Raw genomic sequence first — 27,610 nt, forward strand, 5'->3', positions numbered from 1 at the left:
TGACAGGAAGCAAGACCCCTGAAGCAGTGAGACGATCCAGCTCCCATTTGACCTGATCACAAAGGGCCACAGGAATGGGCCAAGCCCCAAAAAACTTAGGCCGAGCAGTGGGTTTGAGCATGATATGAGCTTCAAAGTCGTTTGAACGGCCTAACCCACGAGAAAAAAGGGATGAAAATGTTGTCAACAAGGAATCCAATTGAGCATAAGGAATAGCATCAGAGACGATATTGACAGTGTTATCTACGGAGAACCCAAAAACGCGAAAGGCATCGAAACCAAAAAGATTCTCTGCGTTACTATGGTTGACCACAAATATGGGAACAGTGCAAACGACTGATTTGTAAGACACCTCAGCATCAAAGTGTCCCAAGAGAGAAATCTTCTGTTTATTGTAAGTCCGTAATTGCCTAGTGACAGGTGACAGGATTGGAGACCCCAACTGAAGATACGTCTAAGAATTGATGATAGTGGCAGCAGAACCAGTGTCCACCTGCATGCGAACATCTCGACCAAAGGGAAGAAGTACAATTGACAGACAAAACAGAATCAGAATCAGCGTCATGTTCATGAACATCATGTATGCAGTCGGATTTGCAAACGGATGACACGTGACCCTTTTCTTTGCATATGTGACACACGGCCCAACGTTGTGGACAATCTTCTCGTGAATGTTTCGTAAAACACCGCAGACATGAAGGAAGCTGCCATGGGTTTTGCTGCAGTTTCTTAGAGGTTTGTTTACAGTTAGGATGAGGCTGCGCTTTGGGAGCGTACTATGGCCACGTCGGCCGGCGAGGACACGCCACATGCTTCGTCAACATCGCACAGAGGTTGTAGTTCCCTGACGTCGCCCCATGCCTCTATTTGCACTTCAGTGACGCGAGAAATTTCGAAAGACTGAGCGATAGATAGGACTTCATCTAGAGTCGGATTTGCCAACTGAAGAGCATGTTGCCTAACTTCTTTGTCAGGCGCCAATCGGATAATAGCATCCCGTACCATGGAATCAGCATAGGATTCTTTGTGAACTTCAGTAACAAATTGACACTTTCTACTGAGGCCGTGAAGTTCAGCAGCCCAAGTGCGATAGGATTGATTTGGTTGTTTTTGACAATGATAAAAGGCAACACGAGAGGCTACCAAATGCGTTTGCTTTTGAAAATAGACGGACAGAAGTGAGCACATTTCAGCAAAGGACAGAGACGCAGGATCTTTCAAAGGAGCCAATTGCGACAACTGATACATTTGAGGTGAAATCCATGAAAGGAACGAAGACTTACATGTTTGTTCGTCCGCAACATGAAACGCCAAGAAGTGCTGTCGAAGACCTTTTTCGTAATCAGACCAGTCTTCCGCCATCTCGTCGTAAGGAGGAAAAGGAGGGAGAGACAACGATGAGAGACGCCCCACATTTGATGCCGTGACAAAATCATGAATCGCATTTGTGAGAAGCGTTTGCTGTTCTATGAGACCTTGCAATAGTTGCTCTAAAGTAGCCATGGAAACATGTGGGTCAACAATGGAAAAGAAAAATCACTACCTCGTCGCCAATTGTTATAACTTCAAGTTGAACAAATATATTTCAAGGCAGACGCAACACATGAAAGTCACAGATCAAGTAAACAGAGTAAGACATGTGTACACTTTAACAGTCAAATCATAACTGAGTCTGAGTCTAGCATCCGCTGGCAGCTGCCACAGCGCCGCATGTAGAGGACGCGCGTAACTGCGCGGCTGAACTTGTTAGTTTTTAGCAATGACGCGGCATAATTCCCAGAAGAATTTTAATCACTATAACACTGGCCGCGGAAGCCTACGTTCTTATACAAAACATTAATTGGATACCCCATTATTGTGAAACTCTGGAAGTGCACAAAGAGAGATGGTGTTACACAAGCATATATGAAGAAAATGCAAAGAAAATTAATTGTTTTACTTCCAGTGTTAACATTCAGTGATACCAGAAAGGCACCTGCTAATTATTATGGATATTGAATAAGTTGAAATCAAACAATGGAAACTCCAGGTAGGAATATCGATAGGGCAGGAAAATACAGATTGCTACTTACAGTAAAAAAGACATGCTAAGTTGTGGACAGGTACAATTAAAAGCGTTCAGCCACAGCCTTCATCAGCAAAAGAGAAACACATACCATTCAAACATACAAGCAAGCACACCTCATTCACTCTCCAGCATCTTGGGCCAGAATGCGACTATCAAGTGGGCTGCAAACAGCAGTCTAGAGGTGGTGGGAAAGGGGAAGGGATAGTAGGTGGGGAGAGAGACAAACATTGTCTGGTGGAGGAGCGGGAAAAGATGGGTGTGAGCATTGGCAGAGGGTGACAAATAAACAGGGTGGGAGATGAGAATGGGGAAAAGATGATAGGACAGAGGGGGTGGAAACTGTTGGGTGGAGATTTGGGGACATTATGTTGCCATAGGTTGAGGCCAGGATAATTATTGGAGCGGGTCATAAAAGCTGGTGGTGCAGGGTCCAGATTGCTCAGGTAGTGAACCAGACACTGAAATCAAGTATGTTATGTTCAGCTGCATGTTGTGCCAGGGTGGTCAACTTTGCTCTTTGCCAACTGTAGCCATTCATCCTGGTGGACAGCGGGTTGGTGTGGCCTGGCCCCTGATTGGATAGGATAAACCTGTAACAGGACTGGCATAGGAAGTACTGGGTGGGTGGACTCGGCAGGTCTTGCACCTGTGTCTTCCACAGGTCTATATGATCCTTGTGGCAAGGGGGTGGCATTGGGTGTGGGCAATGGCACACCACTTTAGGAGGGGTAGGAAGGACATTGGGTAGGATGTTCTTACTTCAGGGCATGGTCATAGATAATAAAAGCCTTGGCGAAGACTGTGGTTCAGTTGTTCCAGTCTGAGGGGGTGGTGGTGGGTCACTAAGAGGATATTCCTTTGTGGCTGGTTCTTGGGTAGCACTGGCCTGTGAAGGCCTTGGTGCGACGCTGAGTATACTGAGCAAGGAAATTCTTGTCACTGGAGATAATGCCGTCCCTGACTGCCAGACTGTATGGGAGGGATTTTTTTGGTGTGAAAGGGAAGACAGTAGTCAAAATGCAGGTACAGTTGGTGGTTGTTGGGTTTAATGTTGATAGAGGTGTGGATGGGGCCACCAGAGGGGAGGAGGTCAACATTTAGGAAGGCTGGGTTGAGGAGGACCATGTCAAGCGGGTAGGAGAGAAGGTGTTGAGGCTGTGAAGGAACGCAAATAGGGTGTCTTGCCTCTGTGTCCAGATTACGACAACATCATCAGTGACCCTGAACCAGACAAGACGTGTGGTGTTTTTGGAGGCTACGAAGGTCTCCTCTACATGGCCCATAAAAAGGTTGGCACAAGAGGTTGTCTGTGGGTACCCATGGCTGTGCCACAGATTTGTTTATAGGCTTTCCCTTCAAAGGAAGAGTAGTTGGGTGTTGGGATAAAGTTCGTAGGTGTATGAGGAATGAGGTAGTGGGTCTAGAGTCTGAAGGACACTGGGAAAGGTAATGTTTAATAACAGTAAGACCATGGGCATGAAGGATGTTGGTGTATAGGATGGTGGCATCAACAGTGACGAGTGGGGATCCAGGAGTTAAAGAGGTGGGGATGGTGAAAAGACAGTGAAGGAAATGGTTGGTGTCTTTGTCATGGGTGGCTAGATTAAAGGCCACCAGAGGGGAGGAGGTCAACATCTAGGAAGGCTGGGTTGAGGAGGACCATGTCAAGCGGGTAGGATAGAAGGTGTTGAGGCTGTGAAGGAACGCAAATAGGGTGTCTTGCCTCTGTGTCCAGATTACGACAACATCATCAGTGACCCTGAACCAGACAAAACGTGTGGTGTTTTTGGAGGCTACGAAGGTCTCCTCTACATGGCCCATAAAAAGGTTGGCACAAGAGGTTGTCTGTGGGTACCCATGGCTGTGCCACAGATTTGTTTATAGGCTTTCCCTTCAAAGGAAGAGTAGTTGGGTGTTGGGATAAAGTTCGTAGGTGTATGAGGAATGAGGTAGTGGGTCTAGAGTCTGAAGGACACTGGGAAAGGTAATGTTTAATAACAGTAAGACCATGGGCATGAAGGATGTTGGTGTATAGGGTGGTGGCATCAACAGTGACGAGTGGGGAATCCAGGAGTTAAAGAGGTGGGGATGGTGAAAAGACAGTGAAGGAAAGGTTGGTGTCTTTGTCATGGGTGGCTAGATTAAAGGCAATTAGTTGGAGGTGTTGGTCAATTAGGGCTGAAATTCTTTCAGTGGGGCACAATAACCAGCCACAATGGGAAGTAAAGGATTATTGGGTTTGTGGATTTTGGGGAGCATATACAAGGTTGGGGTGTGGTGTGTCACAGGGGTGAGGAGGGAAATGGATTCTGGGGGTAGGCTCATGACAACTGAATTCCAGTCCGAGATGCTGGAGTTGGCAGTCATGTGTGCATGAGGTATTGAATAAGTTGCAAATTAGAGTGAACAGTAACTGTGAACAACTTTGCCAGTGAAACTATCAATGGAATTGGATTTTGCTTTATAAATTACGATCACATTGTGCTGTATTATTTGTTTACTGATGTGCCGTCAATCAAGTGTGTGTACCTGCTGTATTGCTCACACACAGACTGCTACAACTAAGGCAGGGATGTATATTTCCCAGACACCTGATGAACTACAAATTTGGAAATTTTCAAGTTTTTTTAAATACTTAGAGTGTGCCTTAGCAGCTTAAGTTTTGATAGAGCATTTCTTTCAGAGTATTATTCCTGTGTGAAAAATTTCAGGGTAGGTTTCTGTGGTGTCACCGCCAGACACCACACTTGCTATGTGGTAGCCTTTAAATCGGCCGCGGTCCATTAGTATACGTCGGACCCGTGTGTCGCCACTGTCAGTGATTGCAGACCGAGCGCCGCCACACGGCAGGTCTAGAGAGACGTCCTAGCACTCGCCCCAGTTGTACAACAGACTTTGCTAGCGATGCTACACTGACAAATACGCTCTCATTTGCTGACACGATAGTTAGCATAGCTTTCAGCTACTTCATTTGCTACGACCTAGCAAGGCGCCATTACCAGTTAATATTGAGATTGAAAAACATGTACCGTCAAGAGCGATGTACACCAGTTATGGATTAAAGTTAAGTATTCCAGCAGCAACGTACCTTATTGGCTATATTAATTACATTGTCCTGTTCCAGACCTCACGCCAGTTTGCGTGAGCTTAACGTGTGCCTTTCGGCTTCCTCCAAACTCCGTGAATTGGCTCCTGCCAATTCACAGCAGTTTCAACATGTCAGACTGGACCATTCCATTGTGAGATGGCTACAGATACTTATTTCCTCCGGTTGCCTCTGGCCGGACAGCCATGTTCCATTCTCAGAATGATGCTACAAATTGGAAGCTGTGCTTTCATGTAGCTAATAGAGCTATAAGTATTCATCACTTGAGGAAAATAATGGTGATGAATTTTTGAAACATGTTGTCACAGGTAATGGACTTGGATATCACATTTCACACTAGAAACAAAGAACCAACCAACGGAATGGCATGATTCACAATCCCTAATGAAACCAAAAAAAGCAAAACAATTTTTGAGCACCAGAAAGACTATGACTATGGTGTTTTGGGATCGTAAGGATGTCCTGCTCATCGATTAAATGTCTAGGTGTGAGACCATAAATGCACCAGCCTACTGTCAGAAACTTCAATGACTTCACAGCACCATTGGAATGTGGTGTGGTGTGACATCCGCTATACAGTCGAGACTTAGCCCCAAGTGATTATGACCAATTCCCCAAATTGAAAGACGTTTTGATCGGACACTGCTACAGAAATGATGATCAACTTAAAGAAGCCCTTAATGAGTGGATCAATAACTTGGCAGCAATTATGTACACAGAAAGCATAGAAAAACTGGTAAAACAGTACAAAAGCCTATATTTGAATGGTGACTACATAGAAAAGAAGCTAAACTATCAAATTTAACAATACTATGAAAGGAAAGTTGCTCCTCACCATATGGTGGAGATGCTGAGTCACAGATAGGCACAACAAAAAGACTGTCACAAATAAGCTTTCGGCCATTAAGGCCTTCGTCAACAACAGACAAAACACACACACACACACACACACACACACACACACACACACACACACACACACACACACTCTCACTCACTCACGCAAATGCAGCTCACACACATGACTACAGTCTCAGGCAACTGAAACCACACTGAGAGCAGCAGCACCAGTGCATGATGGGAATGGCTACTGGGTGGGGGTAAGGAAGAGGTTGGGGTGGAGAGGGGGAGGGATAGTATGGTGGGGGTGGCGGACAGTGAAGGGCTGCAGTGTAGACAGAGGGCAGGGGAGGGGACAGGTGGGGAGGGGAGTGATGTAACAGAAAAGGAGAGAAGTAATAACTTAATAGGTATCAAATTGTATGTAAGATACTATTTTGTCTAGCTATATCAAATAAAAAATTCTAAAGAAAAAAAACTTTCTTTACTTTCTGAATGACCCTCATATAATAGTATCACTCATACATTCATCAGTCACAGGATAAGCAGTGTGATGCTTGTTATTCAAAGTTTACGACTCTACAAAGACCCATAAATAATGACACCTTGTAACGCAGCAAGTTATTATGAGATGACATTTGTTGCAGTAAGGCATGCAGCCGTCTAGTAAAGTGGCTGCAGGATGGCTATATTTTTTTTCATCTACGAATCTAAATAATCCATATTAGTTATTATCCAATTTTGTTCAAATTTGGTACACAGTCTTTTGTTATTAATGGAATGATGCTGTCAAAATTTCAGATTTTTATTTATTACAGTTCTGGAGATAAAGAGTATTAACTAAAACTCCTAAAACCCACGGTTGTTTTTTAAAACCAAGTTAGGAAGAATAACAGATTGACTTTCACTATCATTTGAAGCCATTCCAAAATTATCAGTTCATAAAAATCAATTAATTAGAATTTTCTTTAGAAAACTTTAGTCACTGCGCATTACGTAATACAAAAATCGGTCAAAATTATTATTTAATTATATTTTGCCATGTGAGTGTGTGAGAATGGTTAAGAGTGTATGTGGGACAAACTTTAAAATTTAATATTCCATTTTACGTAAAACCTTGCACAAACAAACTGTGGGAAAGTTATGTTGCAACCACGATTCAGGTGACGTAAGTCGGTGTGCGCTTGATTTTGTATAAATGTACGCAGAATGGAAGTTAGAGGTGGAATAAGTTTTTTTATCAATTTGAAGAATATTTTGCACTTCGTTTATTTTGATTAAACAAAATACAAGAATTTGAAGTTTTGCTGACATTAATTACTATCAAATTAGTGATTGGATAAGGCAAGATTTTCCGCGAGAATGATCTGAAAAGGAACATTCTGACTGGTCGTTTAGATCAACAGCCAATCAGAATTAAGCTGTTCCCGCATGAATAGTGAAGTGACAGATAGGAGACTACCTCGAGAGGGGTTGTTTGCTAGCCGGTCTATGGATAACACGATATCAGATCGCTCCTTAAAAATACTCTGTAAGATGAGAAAATAGTGAGATAATTTTGGTTCAAACATATCATGACTGAAGTGACTGGAGTTATGAACATTTTAATGAAAGTTTGGTGTTTCTAAACTAAATAGTTTGAGAGATATGAGCATGTGAACTTTCTGGTCATAATAACAACTCTGCGTGACATGTTTCGTGCTCTGTTCAGAATATTTTGGCGAGTATCTCTTAAGAGAAATACCACTGAAATGACCGAATGTTTAACTCGTGAATAGTTGTGGGTCTGTGACTGATAGAACGTGAAAATTAATCGGGTCGGACTTACTAAAATTTTTGTTATACAGACAGTGAACTTTGAATGATATCGTTTTACCCTATTAAATACAAACTCGATAGCCATTTCATGTGTTTCAGTATGAATAAAAAGCAGTGTTAATCTAATTTTAAACACTTTTCCGCAAGTAGAATGAAGATGCTGAATGCCTTGGTTTTTTTTTTAATCATTAACTTTCAGGAACTGACTTTCAACTAGAGTTATGCGGCCTCTGTGTGGTAGGTATTAGGTAGTGGTTTCATCAACGCTGCTTTAGACTGCCCAGCATGTATCTGCTATCACAGAGTGAAGGGACATCGGCAAGAAGCCTATCGAGGTAGGTGGACTGAACAACAAAGATAGTGTTAACAAAAGTGCAGACGACCGACCCCAACGTGCAGCAACCTGTAATTTTACAATGTTCTTTGCACAGTGTAATTATCCAAAATTAATTGTTTACAAGCATTTCCTTGACATGTTATCTCCTTTAACTACTGTACCATAATCTTAGCAACAAATCAGGTCTCCTAGTTTTGTTCCAGCGTTTTTTCTTTTTTAAAAAAATTACAGTATTACACAATTCTCTTCCCATTAATGTAGGCCAATGATTTTGGAATTTTATTCACAATCTTTCTCATTCTGAACCGTATGATATTCTGGAATGGTATACTTCTCTGATTCCCATTTTTTATACAACATTTGTTTTTCAAGTTAATAAATTTAGCAATGTCTTATTTTTCTTAGAGCCTCAGACTTTAGCTTTAAAATATGTTGCTAAGTTTTCCTAATGATCAGTCATTGAATTATGGCAACTGCTTACAAATTATGCATCTTTGGAAGAAGTACAAGATAATTTTAGCCTTTAATATACAGTCTTTTGAAACCTGGACAAAACAAGCTTTAAGAAGGAAATCCGGAGCCATCCTGACATTTGCCTTAATCAATTGAAGGCAAGAACTCCACACTTCACTACTATGTCCTCTCGTTCAGTCTGCTCTATCTCTCTCTGCTACAAGTTCAACAGACTTTATTATTATGTTATTAGGCAACAATATTTCAAATTTCAAGCTTTTATGCAACTACCTTCAAGATGTTTTTAAATGTTTGTTTTAATACAGGAGCAATTTTACTGTCAGTTAAAAATGTTCTCTACAGTATACATCTGAGAAACTCATTCTACTATAAATATACCTACCTCATGCATTCCAGATTTGAGGAGATTAGTACAAGTAACAAAAGTAACAGAAATAGATGACTGCGATTTTCACTCTCGTTATATTCCTTACAGGTCACTAATCTTATTGGTGTTCTCAAGATACAAATTTTTTGTGCTTAATACTGTTCCTATGAATATTTACAGCATTAATTTTGACTTACTTGACAGTCTTCCACTGCTTGTCTTAATGAGCAATTTTCTTCTGCAATTTTTTCCAATGCAGCCATCCGACGTTTCAGCTCAACATTCTCAGCCTTCAGTTCTTCATTACTTTGTTTCAACTTGCAGATCTGACTTTCATACACAGCATTTTCTGTTTATTAAAAAAGGAATGCAGTTACAGTATATACCAATGAAAAACAAAATTCTTGTCACATAAAAGTATCTATAACAAAAATATTCAGGCAAACGTGTGCAGTTGTTCGGTTGATGTCATCACCTCTCACACAGTCACATATGCAGCATAGCAGAATTTGAAACCATTTGCTAAGAAGATACTTGTATAGCTAACTGCCATAAGAATCCACTCTGATCAGAGCACTAGATATAATATTACAATGTTTCCACTAGGTCTATTTTTGGGGCTACTACTCCACAGGACAGAGCCACAGAGTAAATAAAGTTACAATTGAAAAAACTACTTGTAAAGCAGAACACTACGGCTTCAACAACATGATGCATCTCAAAGAACATTAATTTAATATCGTCCAACAAACATATAGAGTTCCATAAAAAAGATGACTTTCTAATAACAATATAGAAAAATGTGAAGATATATGGAGTATGAAATGTGTTATGCTTCCTAAAATATTGTTTGGAAATAAATGAAATTTAGTAAGTATGTCTAGATGGATACAAGTCATTAGGGAAAATCAAACAACAGAAAATCCAGGGTGGAATAATGAGAATATTATGAAAAGGATACATTGCTACTCACCGCATAATGGAGTCTGCAGCTCAGTATCTCATCTATATGGTGAGTAGCAATCTATCCTTTTCATAATATTGTCATCATTAGATACAAATTATTATTACACTTGTTTATAGCTATTAAAAACAATAGAGATAGTGTATATAGTGGGTGTCTGTTTTTAATGTTTTCTCTACTATTTCAACAGGTACTTTCAGTTTCATTTTTGCAGTGTTTGGACACAATCCACAAAACAAATACTGCCCAAGACATGCTTAAAGCAGTACAGTGTCATATGTTAATTCAGGAAAACACCAGTGTCTTACTGCAAACAATGTGTTTGTTAAAGTGGTATTTTATGTGCCCATCTGAGGAGTGTCAAATTAGTCTAGTTCAAAATACAGTTTAACGATATTTGTTAATAGGGGCACTTTTATTTCACTTGCTACCTGTTTCCAACGTATCACCTTACAGATTATGTTGCCAGCCTGGCCTCTTTGCTAATGTGCTGGACCCAGAATCTGAGAGATCTATTACGATAGAATGTGGGGCTCTTAGGTCTAGGATCTGATGCAGATTTGCCCATGCCCCAACAACGTGAAGGCAGGCCACTTTTTTGGGTGTTGCTTTGTTTACTTTAGCCTCCTCTGCAACCTTTTCTTTAAAATTAATTAACAAAACATAAGAAATCTATATCCAAAGAAAAATAAGAAATTATAAATAATTACTGAAAAAGAAGTAGATGGGAAAGGTTGAAGGAGTACATGAGGTTCTTGCCATCATGTCACAGCAAGGGGGCAGGTGTGGAGGAGGAGAGTTCAGAGATACCTTGGAAAATCATCGACCCACACACATCCTTTTTGGAACCATCTTTAGTGATCTATACTACTTTATTCTATATTATTGGTAGAGATATGTAGTTTGAAGTAGTCACTGCACTGCAACTGCCTTCTGAAATTAACTGCTGTGCCACACAATAGTGGATCAGGAACACATAATGCAGTCAAGCTGACAGTTTACACACCACCAGTAGGAAATATCTAAGTTTCTGTTTCTTCACATCCTTACCAAAGGCGGGTCTTTCTGATTCTAGGCCTTTCTAACCTTTTTTCTTCCCTGGGGAAGGCACTGATAGTTCCAACAGCTACAGTTAGTGTTTTCACCTTTAAATGCAACTATCAGCATTACTGGTATTTTCCTCTTCAAGGTAAGACTCAGCAGCTACAATGAAGAGCCAAAGAAACTGGTACACCTGCCTAATACAATGTAGGGCCCCTGCGAGCACGCAGAAGTGCCGCAACACGACGTGGCATGGACTCGACTAATGACTGAAGTAGTGCTGGAGGGAATTGACACTATGAATCCTACAGGGCTGTCCATAAATCCATAATAGTACGAGGGGGTGCAGATTTCTTCTGAACAGCACATTTGCAAGGCATACCAGATATGTTCACTAACTTTCATGTCTGGGGAGTTTGGTGGCTAGTGAAAGTGTTTACACTCAGAAGAGTGTCCCTGGAACCACTCTGTAGCAATTCTGGGCATATGGGGTGTCCCATTGTCCTGCTGGAACTAGGTGTCCTTGATGAGCTCTCTCTCACAGAATATCAATACTAAAGTGTCCATAAACAATGATTCTGCAATTAAATCAGCGTAACCTTATTGAAACTGATTTTACGTGCATGAAGCTTAAAATACTTCCTGCTGGTGGTCTGTAAATTATCAGTACTACACGCTTGTGTGCTTATGAATCACTACTGTGGCATAGCATTCAAAAGCTGTTCAAACACAATTTTTCTTAACATGATGGGTCTGCCTATCACCTGTTCTTTTATGGTTCTGGAGTAATATGATATTAGCTTGTATCCATCAATATGAGTATACTCAATTTAGGAAAAGGCAGATTGCTACTTATCATAAAGAAGACATGTTAAGTTGCAGACAGGCACAATCAAAAGACAATTACATAAAGCTTTCATTAATAACAGAGAGACACACCCCATTCATTCACACAAGCTCACGTACACATGACTGTCAATACAGCATCCAGCTCAAGATTCTGGATTTGGTGGTCATGTGTGAATGAGGTGTGCTTGCTTTTATGTATGAATGGTGTGTGTCTCTCTTTAACTGATGAAGGCTGTGGCTGAAAGATTTATGAAAGTGTCTTTTAATTTTGCATGTCTGCTGCTCTGTGTGTCTTCTTTACATAAGTAGCAATATGTGTTTTCCTACATTGTTGGCATTCCTACAGGAGTTTCCGCTGTTTGAATATCTTCAATTTGAATGATTTCCTTGCGATATTTTAATATGCACAACAAATTTCCTGAAATTCCATCTATTCTTTTATTTTCCTGCATAGATATGAGAAGTTCATCGTTCTTATCAACATAGTTTTTGGCGGTTTGACAGAAGACGCAAGATGCATTTTCTTTAATATACATAGCTCCAGCCAAATTGTTGCATTTTGTTTTGACAGAAGCTGTTGTTAACTACATTTATTGGGAAGCTCTGTTATTTGGAAGAATTTACCCACAAAAGGCCTATGGAACATAGTGTGTATCACTGAAATAGGATGGACACTGTTTTGGTCAGAGTGGATATATCTGATAATCAGCCACAGAAGTAGCCTCTTACCACAGGCATTCAGATGCAAAACCATTTTGTCTGTAACACAGCTGAGTGAGGGGTCATGAACCAGCCACATACTTCATTTACATCTACATCTACATCTGTATTCTTCAAACCACCCTGAGCTTGCAAGGCAGAGGGTACGTCCCACTGTACAGTACCAGTTATTAGGGTTTCTTCACGTTCCATTGATGTATGGAGCATGGGAAGAATGACTGACTTTTTGAACGCCTCTTTGTGTGAAGTAATTATTGTAATTTTATCAGCACGATCCCTATGTGAGGGATATGTAGACAGTTGTAGTATATTCCTAGAGTCACCTTTAAAGGCTGATTCTTGAAACTTTGTTAATAGACTTTCCCAGGATGGTTTACGTCAACTTCAAAAGTCTTCCAGTTCAGTTACATCAGAATCTCTGTGACACTCTCCCATGGATCAAAGAAACCTGTGACAATTTGTGCTAACCTTCTAGTTAGTTCTATTTGGTACAGGTCTGACACACTTCTAGCAATATTCTAGAACCGGTTGCATGAGTGATTTGTAAGAAATTTCCTTTGTAGAGTAACTGCACTTACCCAGTATTCTACCAATAAACCAAAGTCTACCACCTCCTTTACCCACAACTGAGCCTATGTGATAATTCCATTTCAGGTCCCTACAAAGTGTTATTCCCAGGTATTTGTATAAGTTGGCTGATTCCAACTGTCTCACTGATATTATAGTCATACGATAATACATTTTTTTCATTTTGTGAAGTTTACAATTTTACATTTCTGAACATTTAATATCTGCACCACTTTGCAATCTTATTCAGATCTGACTGAATATTTATGCAGCTTCTTTCAGACAGTATTTCATCATAGATAACTGTATTATCTGCAAAAAGTCTGAGATTACTGTTAATATCATTTGCAAGGTCATTAATACACAACATTAACAACAAAGGTCCCACACACATCGCTGTCGCACAACTGAAGTTACTTACACATCTGACGATGACTGTCCATCCTAGATAACATGCTGTGTCCTCACTCTAGTAACAAATTTCACCTGCTAGTCCAGTATTGGTATTATTGTTAGAAGAGCAGCTGCAAATTCAATACAGAATCTGGGCTCTGGAGATTTGTTCAATTTTAACAATTTCAGGTGTTTCTCAGCACCATTGTCACTAATACATTCTTTCAGTGGTATGAGGATTTAATAGGGGAAATTCTCCTAGGTTTTCCTTTGTAAAGTAACATCTGGAAACGGGATTAAGCATTTCAGCTTTTGCTTTGCTACCCTCAATTTCAGTTTCTGTTTGATTTGATAGGGGTTGCACATGCCACTAAAGCTCTTACATACGGCCAGGGCTTCTTTGGGTTTTGTCAAATATCATTACACAATATTCTGCTACAGTACTCAATGAAGCCATCAAGCATTGCTCTCTTGACAGCCAAATGTGTTTCATTCAGCATCTCTCCATCTATAGCCCTATTCTATGTTTTACACCTATCATGCATTAATCTCTGTTTCTTTAGAAGTTTCTTTACAGTGACAGTATAACTTTGAGGGATCCCTGACATTATCAACTGTTCTACTGTGTACACATCTATCCAGTGCATGGTCAACTATCCTTTAAACTTGAGCCATAGTTCATAGACGCTCTCCTGCCTGTGTTGAAAGTTTCAAACTCCTCACTGAGATATGACATTACTGATTTTGTATCTAGTTTACTGAACTACTGAACATTATATATATAAACAAAGATAATGTGACTTACCAAACGAAAGCGCTGGCATGTCGATGGACACACAAACAAACACCAACCAAATTTCGTGTGTATGTTTATGTGTCTATCGACATGCCAGTGCTTTCGTTTGGTAAGTCACATCATCTTTGTTTTTAGATATATTTTTTCCCACGTGGAATGTTTCCCATAAAAAAACAAAGATGATGTGTCTTACCAAACGAAAGTTCTGGCTGGTCGATAGATCCACAAACAAACACAAACATACACACAAAATTCAGGCTTTCGCAACCAACGGTTGCTTCATCATGAAAGAGGGAAGGTGAGGGAAAGACGAAAGGATGTGGGTTTTAAGGGAGAGGGTAAGGAGTCATTCCAATCCCGGGAGCGGAAAGACTTACCTTAGGAGGAAAAAAGGACAGGTATACACTCGCACACACACACACATATCCATCCGCACATAACACGGACAAAAGCAGACATTTGTAAAGGCAAAGAGTTTGGGCAGAGACATCAGTCGAGGCGGAAGTACAGAGACAAAGATGTTGTTGAAAGACAGGTGAAGTATGAGCGGCGGCAAATTGAAATTAACGGAGATTGAGGCCTGGCGGATAACGAGAAGAGAGGATATACTGAAGGGCAAGTTCCCATCTCCGGAGTTCTGACAGGTGGGTGTTAGTGGGAAGTATCCAGAGAACCCGGACGGTGTAACACTGTGCCAAGATGTGCTGGCTGTACACCAAGGCATGTTTATACCCGGGCCGCTGAAACATTGCACTTGACGTTTGTGTATGAAGTTGGCAGCGTAACAGAGTAACAAGTGAAGAACGATAGGCGCTAGGCGTTCAGCATGGGGCACCAGCCAATCACAGCGCAGTGAGCACTGCTGTTACTCACGTGCTGTGACGTCAAAGTTCCCGCGTTGCCGGCTTTGTTTAGTGAATGTGTATACAACGTAAATTGTATGTTGTTTACCGCGTGTTTTCGTTGTACTGTGTGCTATATCGTTGTGACTTCTGTTACGTTGTGAGTGGAAATACTTGCAAAATGCCACCGAAAAAACTTCGTTCACCTAGTGACAATCCTTTGCGTCGAGGGGTGCCACTAAACAGCCAGGCACTGGAGTTACTACGCAGAACTCGTGAGTTTTACGAGTAGGAGAAAAACTACGTAAGCATTCATGGACAGCCATCAATTCCTGCCGACAAAGTGGTGGAACGTACGTCGAAAACTCTTGGTATTAGTGCAAGAACCATAGTAAGTAAGGGAGTATTACTACAAAACTTGGAAGATACTGAAGTGAGCTGTAATGATTCCGAGCTGTCTGGATCAAATAATACATTTTTATCGACCCCGGGAAAGAAGAAAAAGTGGCCTAGTCCTTTCACAGATTCAGATTCTTTCCAGACTGATGCAATTCGTAGGCATGTTTATTCTTACTACAGCAGAAAAGAGTATCCGACTGTAGCTAAGTTATTAATCTCTTCAAAAGAAAGTGAACTCTTCAGGGGTGGTAAAACCTCACTAAAAATTGTGCTAAAAAATATGGGTTTCCATTACAAAATGCTAGATGGACGCAAAGTACTGTTAGAGAGGGCACATATTGTTACCGCTCGTAGCATTTTCTTGCACAAAATTGTGGGCAGAGACATTCATTCCATAATTTGGCTGGACGAAACGTGGGTTAATGCTGGGGAAGCTGTCAGTAAATGTTGGACGAATAACACACCCAGCAGTAGCGGCCATCAGCCAACGGGAAGAGGAGCTAGATTAATTGTGGTCCATGCAGGCTGCTCCAGTGGTTTTGCACCTGACGCACTTTTAGTTTTTAGATCAAAAAAGACTGGTGATTACCATGAAGATATGGATCACACACGATTTGTTGAGTGGTTCAGGAACCTTTTAAAACAATTTCCTGTCCCTACAACAATTGTAATGGACAATGCTCCATATCATTCGGTGATACAGAACAAAGCCCCAACCACAAATGATCGGAAAGAAGTTATGGTGCAGTCGTTACAGGCTCGAAATATTGCAGCGGATATAAGTATGACAAAGGTTCTGTTATATTCTCTTGTTAAAGAAAATAATCCTACGACACCTACATATGTAATAGACGAAATAGCCAAGGAGCAGGGTTATACTGTAATAAGGCTGCCACCATATCACTGCCATTTCAACCCTACTGAGTTAATATGGAGTGATGTAAAAATGTATGTAAGGAACAACAACAAGTCCTTTACAATAACACAGGTGGAAAAGCTGTTGCATGAAGCTCTTGTGACTGTGGATGCAGCCTCATGGAGAAAAAAAGTAGAGCACGTCGAGAAGCTTATATGAGCAGCACAGACAATAGAAGGCATTATCAGTGGCCATGAACAATTAATGATTTGTCTTGCTGATGACGACGATGAAGACGGTTTTGGCGATGAGTCGGACAACAGTGACGATGGCGAGCTGGATGGAATTGCGCCATTATCGCTGTAAATTGGTGAGTGAAAAATTACTAATATTGGTTATTTATTGCAATCTCGGTTATTATTTATTTTGTAAACTACGTACATTATTGATTTTAAAGTACCAGTCGTCAGATGCTTGTTTTTTGTATTTCTTTGCTCCGTTATCGAAAGGGTGCGCATTGTTATGCTTTTACATGCATTATTATATGGTTGTTTACTTCCTGTCATTGTAGTACAACTAAAAATGAGTTTTTATATACACTGTAATTGCTCAATTGCTTGCATTTACGAGACGGGAACTAAACTGTATCGTCTGATGTGTGTATATAGGCTGCTGTTGCAACATCGCTATTACAGTATAGCCAACCTAACTAGACAAAAAGTGAACTGTCAAGTGCAATGTTTCGCCGGCGGGGTATAGTCACGGGGTGATCCTCATTACCAACAAACACTGTCTGCCTGTGTCCATTCATGCAATTGGACAGTTTGTTGCTGGTCATTCCCACATAGAAAGCTTCACAGTGGACGCAGGTCAGTTGGTAAATCACGTGGGTGCTTTCACAAGTGGCTCTGCGTTTGATCGTGTACACCTTCCGGGTTACAGGACTGGAGTAGGTGGTGGTGGGAGGGTGCATGGGGCATGTTTTACACCGGGGACGGTTACAAGGGTAGGAGCCAGAGGGTAGGGAAGGTGGTTTGGGGATTTCATAGGGATGAACTAAGAAGTTACGAAGGTTAAGTGCACGGCGGAAAGACACTCTTGGTGGAGTGGGGAGGATTTCATGAGGATGGATCTCATTTCAGGGCAGGATTTCAGGAAGTCATAATCCTGCTGGAGAGCCACATTCAGAGTCTGATCCAGTCCCGGAAAGTATCCTGTCACAAGTGGGGCACTTTTGGGGTTCTTCTGTGGGAGGTTTTGGGTTTGAGGAGGTGAGGAAGTGGCTCTGGTTATTTGCTTCTGTACCAGGTCGGGAGGGTAGTTGCGGGATGCGAAAGCTGTTTTCAGGTTGTTGGTGTAATGGTTCAAGGATTCCGGACTGGAGCAGATTCGTTTGCCACGAAGACCTAGGCTGTAGGGAAGGGACCGTTTGATGTGGAATGGGTGGCAGCTGTCATAATGGAGGTACTGTTGCTTGTTGGTGGGTTTGATGTGGATGGACGTGTGAAGCTGGCCATTGGACAGGTGGAGGTCAACGTCAAGGAAAGTGGCTTGGGATTTGGAGTAGGACCAGGTGAATCTGATGGAACCAAAGGAGTTGAGGTTGGAGAGGAAAATCTGGAGTTCTTCTTCACTGTGAGTCCAGATCATGAGGATGTCATCAATAAATCTGTACCAAACTTTGGGTTGGCAGGCCTGGGTAACCAATAAGGCTTCCTCTAAGCGAACTGTGAATAGGTTGGCGTACGAGTGGGCCATCCTGGTACCCATGGCTGTTCCCTTTAATTGATGGTATGTCTGGCCTTCGGAAGTGAAGAAGTTGTGGGTCAGGATGAAGCTGGCTAAGGTAGTGAGGAAAGAGGTCTTAGGTAGGGTGGCAGGTGATCGGCGTGAAAGGAAGTGCTCCATTGCAGCGAGGCCTTGGACGTGTGGAATATTTGTGTATAAGGAAGTGGCATCAATGGTTACAAGGATGGTTTCTGGGGGTAACGGATTGGGTAAGGATTCCAGGTGTTCGAGAAAGTGGTGGTTGGTGTCTTTGATGAAGGATGGGTTACTGCATGTAATGGGTTGAAGGTGTTGATCTACTTAGGCAGAGATACGTTCTGTGGGGACTTGGTAACCAGCTACAATGGGACGGCCGGGATGATTGGGTTTGTGAATTTTAGGAAGAAGGTAGAAGGTAGGGGTGCGGGGTGTTGGTGGGGTCAGGAGGTTGATGGAGTCAGGTGAAAGGTTTTGTAGGGGGCCTAAGGTTCTGAGGATTCCCTGAAGCTACGCCTGGACATCAGGAACGGGATTACCTTGGCAAACTTTGTATGTAGTGTTGTCTGAAAGCTGACGCAGTCCCTCAGCCACATACTCCCGATGATCAAGTACCACGGTCATGGAACCCTTGTCCGCTGGAAGAATGACGATGGATCGGTCAGCCTTCAGATCACGGATAGCCTGGGCTTCAGCAGTGGTGATGTTGGGAGTAGGATTAAGGTTTTTTTTAAGAAGGATTGAGAGGCAAGGCTGGAAGTCAGAAATTTCTGGAAGGTTTGGAGAGGGGTGATTTTGAGGAAGAGGAGCTGGATCCCGCTGTGACTGAGGACGGAACTGTTCCAGGCAGGGTTCAATTTGGATAGTGCCTTGGGGAGTTGGATCATTAGGAGTAGGATTAGGATCATTTTTCTTCGTGGCAAAGTGATATTTCCAGCAGAGAGTACAGATGTATGACAGTAAATCTTTGACAAGGGCTGTTTGGTTGAATATGGGAGTGGGGCTTGAACACCTTTGGATAGGACAGAGGTTTCGGATTGGGAGAGAGGTTTGGAGGAAAAGTTAACTACTGAATTAGGGTGTTGTGGTTCCAGATTGTGTTGATTGGAATTTTGAGGTTTTGGGGGGAGAGGAGCTGGAAGTGGGAGATTGAGTAGATGGGAGAGACTGGGTCTGAGTGCAATGAGAGGAGGTTGAGGTTTGCTGGAAAGGTTGTGAAGGGTGAGTGAGTTGCCTTTCCGGAGGTGGGAAACCAGGAGATTGGATAGTTTTTTGAGGTGGAGGGTGGCATGCTGTTCTAATTTGCGGTTGGCCTGTAGGAGGATGCTCTGAACAGCCGGTGTGGAAGTGGGAGAGGAAAGATTGAGGACTTTTATTAAGGATAGGAGTTGACAGGTGTGTTCATTGGCTGAGTTGATGTGTAGGTGAAGGATTAGGTGGGTGAGGGCAATGGATTGTTCAGTTTGGAACTGGTATAGGGACTGATGGAAAGAAGGGTTACAGCCAGAGATGGGAACATTAAGTGTGAGGCCTTTGGGGGTAATGCCAAATGTCAGACAAGCCTGAGAAAATAAAATATGGGAGTGTAATCTGGCTAGGGCGAAGGCATGTTTGTGGAGGGAATGTAAATAAAACTTAATGGGGTCATTGTGGGGATGTTGTGAGGGTGAAATGGTATTAGAAGGTGGAAAGTGTAACATAAGGCTGAAATGAAAATGAAAATAAAAATATATGGGGAGAGATAAAGGTGAACTAGAAAGCAACTGGAGATCTGGTGTGAAAAAAGGCGAAAAAGTGTTGGTTATAGGTGGGCTTTGTTGATCCTGTGGTGAACTTGGGTTGGTAGACAACGATGTGCACAAAAGTTAGGTGGTTGTGTTGCCGCCAAAACACGTTAAAGGGTGGAGCAATTCGGGAAAATTACGAAAAAACTGCGTGTAAATGTATTAAAAGGAGTGGTTTTGTGGTGGCAGATTGTGAAAATGAGGCTAACAATTGTCTGATGAAGACAAAATGACGTAAAAACCTGTGGGAAGCGGCTAAAAAAGATCAGTGATGTGGCAAAAACGGAAATGGAAAAAAGCGAAAGTTATTAGAACTAGCCGAAATGGCTGTTTAATAGCTGAAAGGAACTGTTTGTGAACTGGAAACGGTGGATTTTATAGCAGCAGTAGTGTTGAAAGCGGAAAAAAATTTTTGGTTATGGTTTGGAAGTGGGTTACGTATTATTGAGTATATATAGGCGGGATAAAATTGTATGGTAGATTCGGTAAAGAGGAGAAGGTGAATACAAAGAGATACTACTTGAAAAAACAGAAAGAGAAAATGAGATGACAGGAAAGATTTCGAAATGCAACAGTGACAATAACAAACGTAATTGTTGGGTTAAAATTAATGATATGAATATAATAGAGGGAAACATTCCACGTGGGAAAAAATATATCTAAAAACAAAGATGATATGACTTACCAAACGAAAGTGCTGGCAGGTCGATAGACACACAAACATACACACAAAATTCAAGCTTTCGCAACCAACGGTTGCTTCATCACGAAAGAGAAAGAAAGATGAAAGGATGTGGGTTTTAAGGGAGAGGGTAAGGAGTCATTTCAATCCTGGGAGCGGAAAGACAAAAGCTTGAATTTTGTGTGTATTTTATGTTTGTTTGTGTGTCTATCGACCTGCCAGCACTTTCGTTTGGTAAGTCACATCATCTTTGTTTTAAGATACATTTTTCCCACGTGGAATGTTTCTCTCTATTATATTCATATCATTAATTTACTGGTTTCATTCTTCAAATGAATAAAGGCATCATTAGAATATTCATTTTAAAGTTGGCTGACAACATTAAAGATTGCATTTAAAGTTGGCTGATAGCTCTGAAGATTAAACTGGCTGTACTCTAGTACTTAAACTTATGTTTAAAGTGCAGCAGTAAATGATGACATTGACAGTGCTGTCAACGTCATCATTTACTACAGTACTTATTTGTTCTCCACTCCATGTGTTTCTCTACACCAGGGACGCCTATTACTACGTCGTCCATACGGGAGTCTGTTTGATGGACAAATGACAGTATACTTGTATGATTCTCCTGTGTGAACAATTTCTGGAACATGAAATTTAAAACTTCGGCTTTCGTTTTGCTGTGTTTAACTGTCACACCGGACTGGTCAACAAGTGACTGAATGGATGTGTTAGACCCACTCAGCAATTTTACATAGTATCAGAATTTTCTTGGTTTCTCTGCCAGATCTTTTGCTAAGGTGTGACGTTGGTAGTATTTGTATGCCTCAGACGTAGATCTTTTCACAGATTCATGGATCTCAACACTTAACTTTTGTTTGTCATCATTTGCATGTTCCCTTTTGAACCAAAAGTACAGCAGCCACTGCTTTTTCAGCAGTTTCCAAATCTCATTATTAAACCATGGTGGGTCTTTTCCATCCTTAATCCACTTACTAGGCACATAATTCTCCAGACCACAGTTTAAAATCTGCTTCAACTTTGCCCATAATTCCACTACATTCATTTTACTGGAACTAAGTGACATCAGTTCACTATCTAAGTGAGATGCTAACAGCTATTTATCTGCTCTTTCTAGCAGGAACACTCTCCTAGCCTTCTTAGTACGTTTTACAGACTATAAGACAATCTTTTTTTCTTAGAAAAATTGCCTCCAAAGTTCTGGTGCATCTTATACACAAAAATAATATAAAAAAGGCCATATATTCAGTGCTGTGTGAAACCTATGTCTATCTGGTAACATTGGATTCAGCTGACAGCAACAGTGTACTGATGCGATGAAGATGAGTTGCAGGTATTCACAAGCTTGCTGACACTGTTGTAGTTGTACATTTCAAGTACACTGATGCTGAAAGTATATTTCATCGAAGTATGTCGTCAAAACCCCAGAACACTCTCTAGCCTACGATGATTCACTGCTGTATACAGTGCCAGTGAACCTGAATTGAAAGTCATTTGCATTGTCAGTAGCAGTACAGTATTTTTGTTAGTAGCTAGTTTCATAATGGAAAAAGTAAAAGGTATTCATATGATGCGGGCAACAAATTGAAAGTAATAGCATGTTCAGAAGAACGTGGAGACAGAGCAGCTGAGTGGTATTTTGACACCCCCCCCCCCCCCTACCAACAGAAAAAGCAATTTGCAATTGGCAAGTTCGTAAAAGACAACTAAAAAAAATTAGGAAGACAAAAAGTGCAAATAGAGGTCTGAATGCAAAATGCCCAAAACTAGATGATGACATATTGAAATGGATTCAAGGACACCATCAAAATGGCATTGGGGCAACAGCTTTATGAAGCATCATGGACTTAGCATTCAACCCGAAACTGAAGTATCTCAGAAAATGCCACAAGAGTATGAAGAGAAAATATTGTCTTTCCATTGCTTTATTCTTCAGCTTCAGAAGAAAACCAGAGTGGAATTAAGCCAAATGGCAGATACTGACGAAACTCGTCTGACATTTGATGTGCTGAGTAACAGAACTTTTGCCATGCAAGGTGCTAAACTGTAATTATAAAAACAAGTGGACGTGAAAAGATGCACTGCACTGTTGTTCTTTTCATGTTGCACCGACAGTACTAAACTTAATCCAGTGATCATTTTCAACCACAAAACAATGGCGAAACCTTCTGAAATACTGCCAAATTATGTTGTTCACATACATGACAAGGGTTGGATGGACAAAATTGGTATGGAATTATGGATTAATAGAGTGTGGGAGAGAGGAAAAGGTGCTTTATTGAAGAAGAGTTCTCTTCTTGTGGTAGACTATTTTAGTAGTAATTTGAAAAATTCTGTGAAAGAGAAATTGGGACAGGGAAATAGAGAGTTTACTGTTATTCTGGGAGGACTTACTTTACAATTACAACCTCTTCATGTCTCGATAAATGAACCATATAAGATGTACACGAGAGAGAATGGATCAAATGGATGGTGGATGAAATCCAACACGAATTCACGCCAAAGGGAGCTTTAAAGTGACCTACAATCAAACAAGTTTTTCAGTGGATAAAAGGGTCATGGTTTAGAGTGAGAGAAGACATTATTGTTAAACCTTTCAAGAAGTATGCCATAAGTAACACTCAATGACAGTATAGACCATCTTATATATAAAGAGGACACCCCGCACCCCTACCTTCTACCTTCTTCCTAAAATTCACAAACCCAATCATCCCGGCCGACCCATTGTAGCTGGTTACCAAGCCCCCACAGAACGTATCTCTGCCTAAGTAGATCAACACCTTCAACCCATTACATGCAGTCTCCCATCCTTCATCAAAGACACCAACCACTTTCTCGAACGCCTGGAATCCTTACCCAATCCGTTACCCCCAGAAACCATCCTTGTAACCATTGATGCCACTTCCTTATACACAAATATCCCGCACGTCCAGGGCCTCGCTGCGATGGAGCACTTCCTTTCACGCTGATCACCTGCCACCCTACCTAAAACCTCTTTCCTCATTACCTTAGCCAGCTTCATCCTGACCCACAACTTCTTCACTTTTGAAGACCAGACATACCAACAATTAAAGGGAACAGCCATGGGTACCAGGATGGCCCCTTCGTACGGCAACCTATTCATGGTTCGCTTGGAGGAAGCCTTCTTGGTTACCCAGACCTGCCAACCCAAAGTTTGGTACAGATTTATTGATGACATCTTCATGATCTGGACACACAGTGAAGAAGAACTCCAGAATTTCCTCTCCAACCTCAACTCCTTTGGTTCCATCAGATTCACCTGGTCCTACTCCAAATCCCATGCCACTTTCCTTGATGTTGACCTCCACCTGTCCAATGGCCAGCTTCACACGTCCGTCTACATCAATCCCACCAACAAGCAACAGTACCTCCATTACGACAACTGCCACCCATTCCACATAAAACGGTCCCTTCCCTACAGCCTAGGTCTTCGTGGCAAACGAATCTGCTCCAGTCCGGAATCCCTGAAGCATTACACCAACAACCTGCTTTCGCATCCCGCAACTACCCTCCCGACCTGGTACAGAAGCAAATAACCAGAGCCACTTCCTCATCCTCTCAAACCCAGAACCTCCCACAGAAGAACCACAAAAGTGCCCCACTTGTGACAGGATACTTTCCGGGACTGGATCAGATTCTGAATGTGGCTCTCCAGCAGGGATACGACTTCCTCAAATCCTGCCCTGAAATGAGATCCATCCTTCATGAAATCCTCCCCACTCCACCAAGAGTGTCTTTCCGCCGTCCACCTAACCTTCGTAACCTCTTAGTTCATCCCTATGAAATCCCCGAACCACCTTCCCTACCCTCTGGCTCCTACCTTTGTAACCGCCCCCGGTGTAAAACCTGTCCCATACACCCTCCCACCACCACCTACTCCAGTCCTGTAACCCGGAAGGTGTACACGATCAAAGGCAGAGCCACGTGTGAAAGCACCCACGTGATCTACCAACTGACCTGCCTACACTGTGACGCATTCTATGTGGGAATGACCAGCAACAAACTGTCCATTTGCATGAATGGGCACAGGCAGACAGTGTTTGTTGGTAATGAGGATCACCCTGTGGCTAAACATGCCTTGGTGCACGGCCAGCACATCTTGGCACAGTGTTACACCGTACGGGTTATCTGGATACTTCCCACTAACACCAACCTACCCAAACTCCGGAGATGGGAACTTGGTCTTCAATATATCCTCTCTTCCCGTTATCCACCAGGCCTCAATCTCCGCTAATTTCAAGTTTCCGCCACTCATACCTCACCTGTCATTCAACAACATCTTTGCCTCTGCACTTCTGCCTCGACTGACATCTCTGCCCAAACTCTTTGTCTTTAAATATGTTTGCTTGTGTCTGTATATGTGTGGATGGATATGTGTGTGTGTGCGCGAGTGTTTACCTGTCCTTTTTTCCCCCCTAAGGTAAGTCTTTCCGCTCCCGGGATTGGAATGACTCCTTACGCTCTCCCTTAAAACCCACATCCTTTCATCTTTCCCTCTCCTTCCCTCTTTCCCGATGAGGCAACAGTTTGTTGCGAAAGCTTGAATTTTGTGTGTATGTTTGTGTGTGTTTGTGTGTCTGTCGACCTGCCAGCACTTTCATTTGGTAAGTCACATCATCTTAAAAGCGCTGGCAGGTTGATAGATACACAAACATACACACAAAATTCAAGCTTTCGCAACCAACGGTTGCTTCGTCAGGAAAGAGGGAAGGAGAGGGAAAGACAAAAGGATGTGGGTTTTAAGGGAGAGGGTAAGGAGTCATTCCAATCCCGGGAGCGGAAAGACTTACCTTAGGGGGGAAAAAGGACAGGTATACACTCGCACACACACACATATCCATCCGCACATACACAGTCACAAGCAGACATATAGGTTACTACAAACAATTACAAGTGGCATGTTTGGTGTACATTAGCCTGCATAAAAGCAGATCCATCAGAATATGAGCCACACTGGATTGAAACTAGGTACAGGACCTCAAATGAAGAAAACATAAAGAGACTGGCTATGGTTTTCTTCCAGTTTATGCTATTTTACCTGAACTAGCACTTGAGAAAATCAGAACCATAAGGGCTGAAAATCCAGGATAACTATTAAATCCCTATTATTTCTAGCACAGATCAGTATACAAGATAATTTAACACCAACAACAAACATCAAATTTTAATTAGAATACTACTCACCAATGTTAGTATTGACACTCTTGCTCATTCCCGAAATATCACTTCTTGATTCCACAGTCAAAACTCTGTTGCTGTCATTTTTTAACAATATATCAAGTATCTTTAAGTTCACTGGAACGGGGCTGGGAGAAGTTATGCTAGAAGGCGGGCGATCATCATTCAATTGCAATTTTACATTCTGCACACCAAACTGATAAGTGAAAGATACATAAAAATCAAATAGTTAAACACTGAAACATGTACAAAGTTATCATAGAAATGTTTAATATGTAATGTTTCTTAAAAAGTCAGATTAGCCTATCAGTCAAATAAAGCAAAAAACAATTTAAAATTCCTGAAGCAATGTTTAGGAAATGTTAGTGTATTATGCAGAGCGTCCCACACGAATAAATACATTTACGATTTGCTTAACACATACCTATGTAATAATTCCTAGATATAAAACGTTAATTATGTCTTTGTGATAATTAACAATACGCAACTAAATTAGAGGCACTATGCAATCTGAGTTCCACCAAAAGCTCATTCTCCTCACACTTTACACGCTACATGACCAAATGAGATTTATCACAAAAGCACATCTAGAAACTGCAATATTTCCTCTTTAATATTTAAATGTGCCACATTAACTTGTTTTCTTTTTACTTGTATCAAATTAATATGAATATTAAATTGAGATGACTAATAAATCATGAGACAATTTTGCTAGCCAATACTTACCTTCAGGAGGCGAAAGTACTGCCAAAACAGACATGTAAAAGTAAATGTGATACACCTCCTAGCTTTCATAAATAATAGTTTGTTCTCCAAGGAATGGGGAATGTTAAAAAGGAAGGACAGGTCACTTCGACTTGAGAGCTTTATCTGTGGTGACGACCAGGATAGAGGAGCAGGAAGTGGGAGGCACCAGAGAGAGCATCTAATGTTAGAATGGTAAGCACTGAGGCATTTTCAGTTCAGAGATGATAAGGACAGATTGAGAAGATAGGTGGAGGGGGGAGCATGGTTAATCAAGTTGATCTACATTTGATACTGTGCTGCTTATGGATGGTGAATATAGAGTAAGTGGTTGTGGGTGGGTGTGTGGGGCAAGTTATAGCAGGGACCCATTACAGGTGTAGGAACAATGGTTAGGGGTAATGGTTTGAGAATATCTCATATGGTTTCACAAGGTTATTAGTGAGGTTAGGAGTGTGACAGACAGTGACAGTGGGTGATGTGGTGAGGATATCGAGGAGATAACATCTCATTTCAAGGCTTGACGAAAAATTTATACTATTGGCAGAGTAAAACACTGAAGTATTGAAGACTAGGGTGGTTCTGTGTGACATGAGGGGTGTTTTTGAGTTCCTTGGATGTGGGATCTGTATTCGACAGAGTATGGGAGGAGATTCTGCTCAGGAGATTCGTTGAAGAAGTTATGGGTAAGTTGGCTAGGATGACAACAGAGGAAGTTTCAGGAAGACTTTGAGATGGTCATTGGAAGAGGTGGTGTTCTAGGGCTGAGAGATCAAAGGAATGCCAGATGTTTGCATAAATGTGAGGTCACTTGAACAGTGTTTAGGGGGGTTCGAGAAGGGAATGGATTTGAGATGACTGGTGTCTTTTTTGTAGATGAGAGGCTCTTTGATGTGGGTTGGATGTGTTGGTCAACCAGTCCTGACATGCATTCAATGGGGGCTTTCTAGACAGCTACTATTTGTGTATTTTGGTAAGT

General features: G+C 41.6%; 1 protein-coding gene across 2 annotated transcripts in view; it reads right to left on the bottom strand.

Moving 5' to 3' along the window:
* The window catches only part of LOC126198474 (UHRF1-binding protein 1-like), a 458,855-nt gene that overhangs the window by 31,159 nt on the left and 400,086 nt on the right, over window positions 1-27,610 (bottom strand). For both annotated transcript variants that reach the window (XM_049934830.1, XM_049934829.1), the window contains 2 exons: window positions 25,894-26,083; window positions 9,208-9,359 (listed from right to left, as the gene is read on the bottom strand). In XM_049934830.1, coding sequence (XP_049790787.1) covers window positions 9,208-9,359; window positions 25,894-26,083 — 342 coding nt within the window. The remainder of the gene's footprint in view (window positions 1-9,207; window positions 9,360-25,893; window positions 26,084-27,610) is intronic.

The sequence above is a fragment of the Schistocerca nitens genome, chromosome 8 (genome assembly GCF_023898315.1).
Source record: "Schistocerca nitens isolate TAMUIC-IGC-003100 chromosome 8, iqSchNite1.1, whole genome shotgun sequence".
Taxonomy (NCBI): Eukaryota; Metazoa; Arthropoda; class Insecta; order Orthoptera; family Acrididae; genus Schistocerca; species Schistocerca nitens.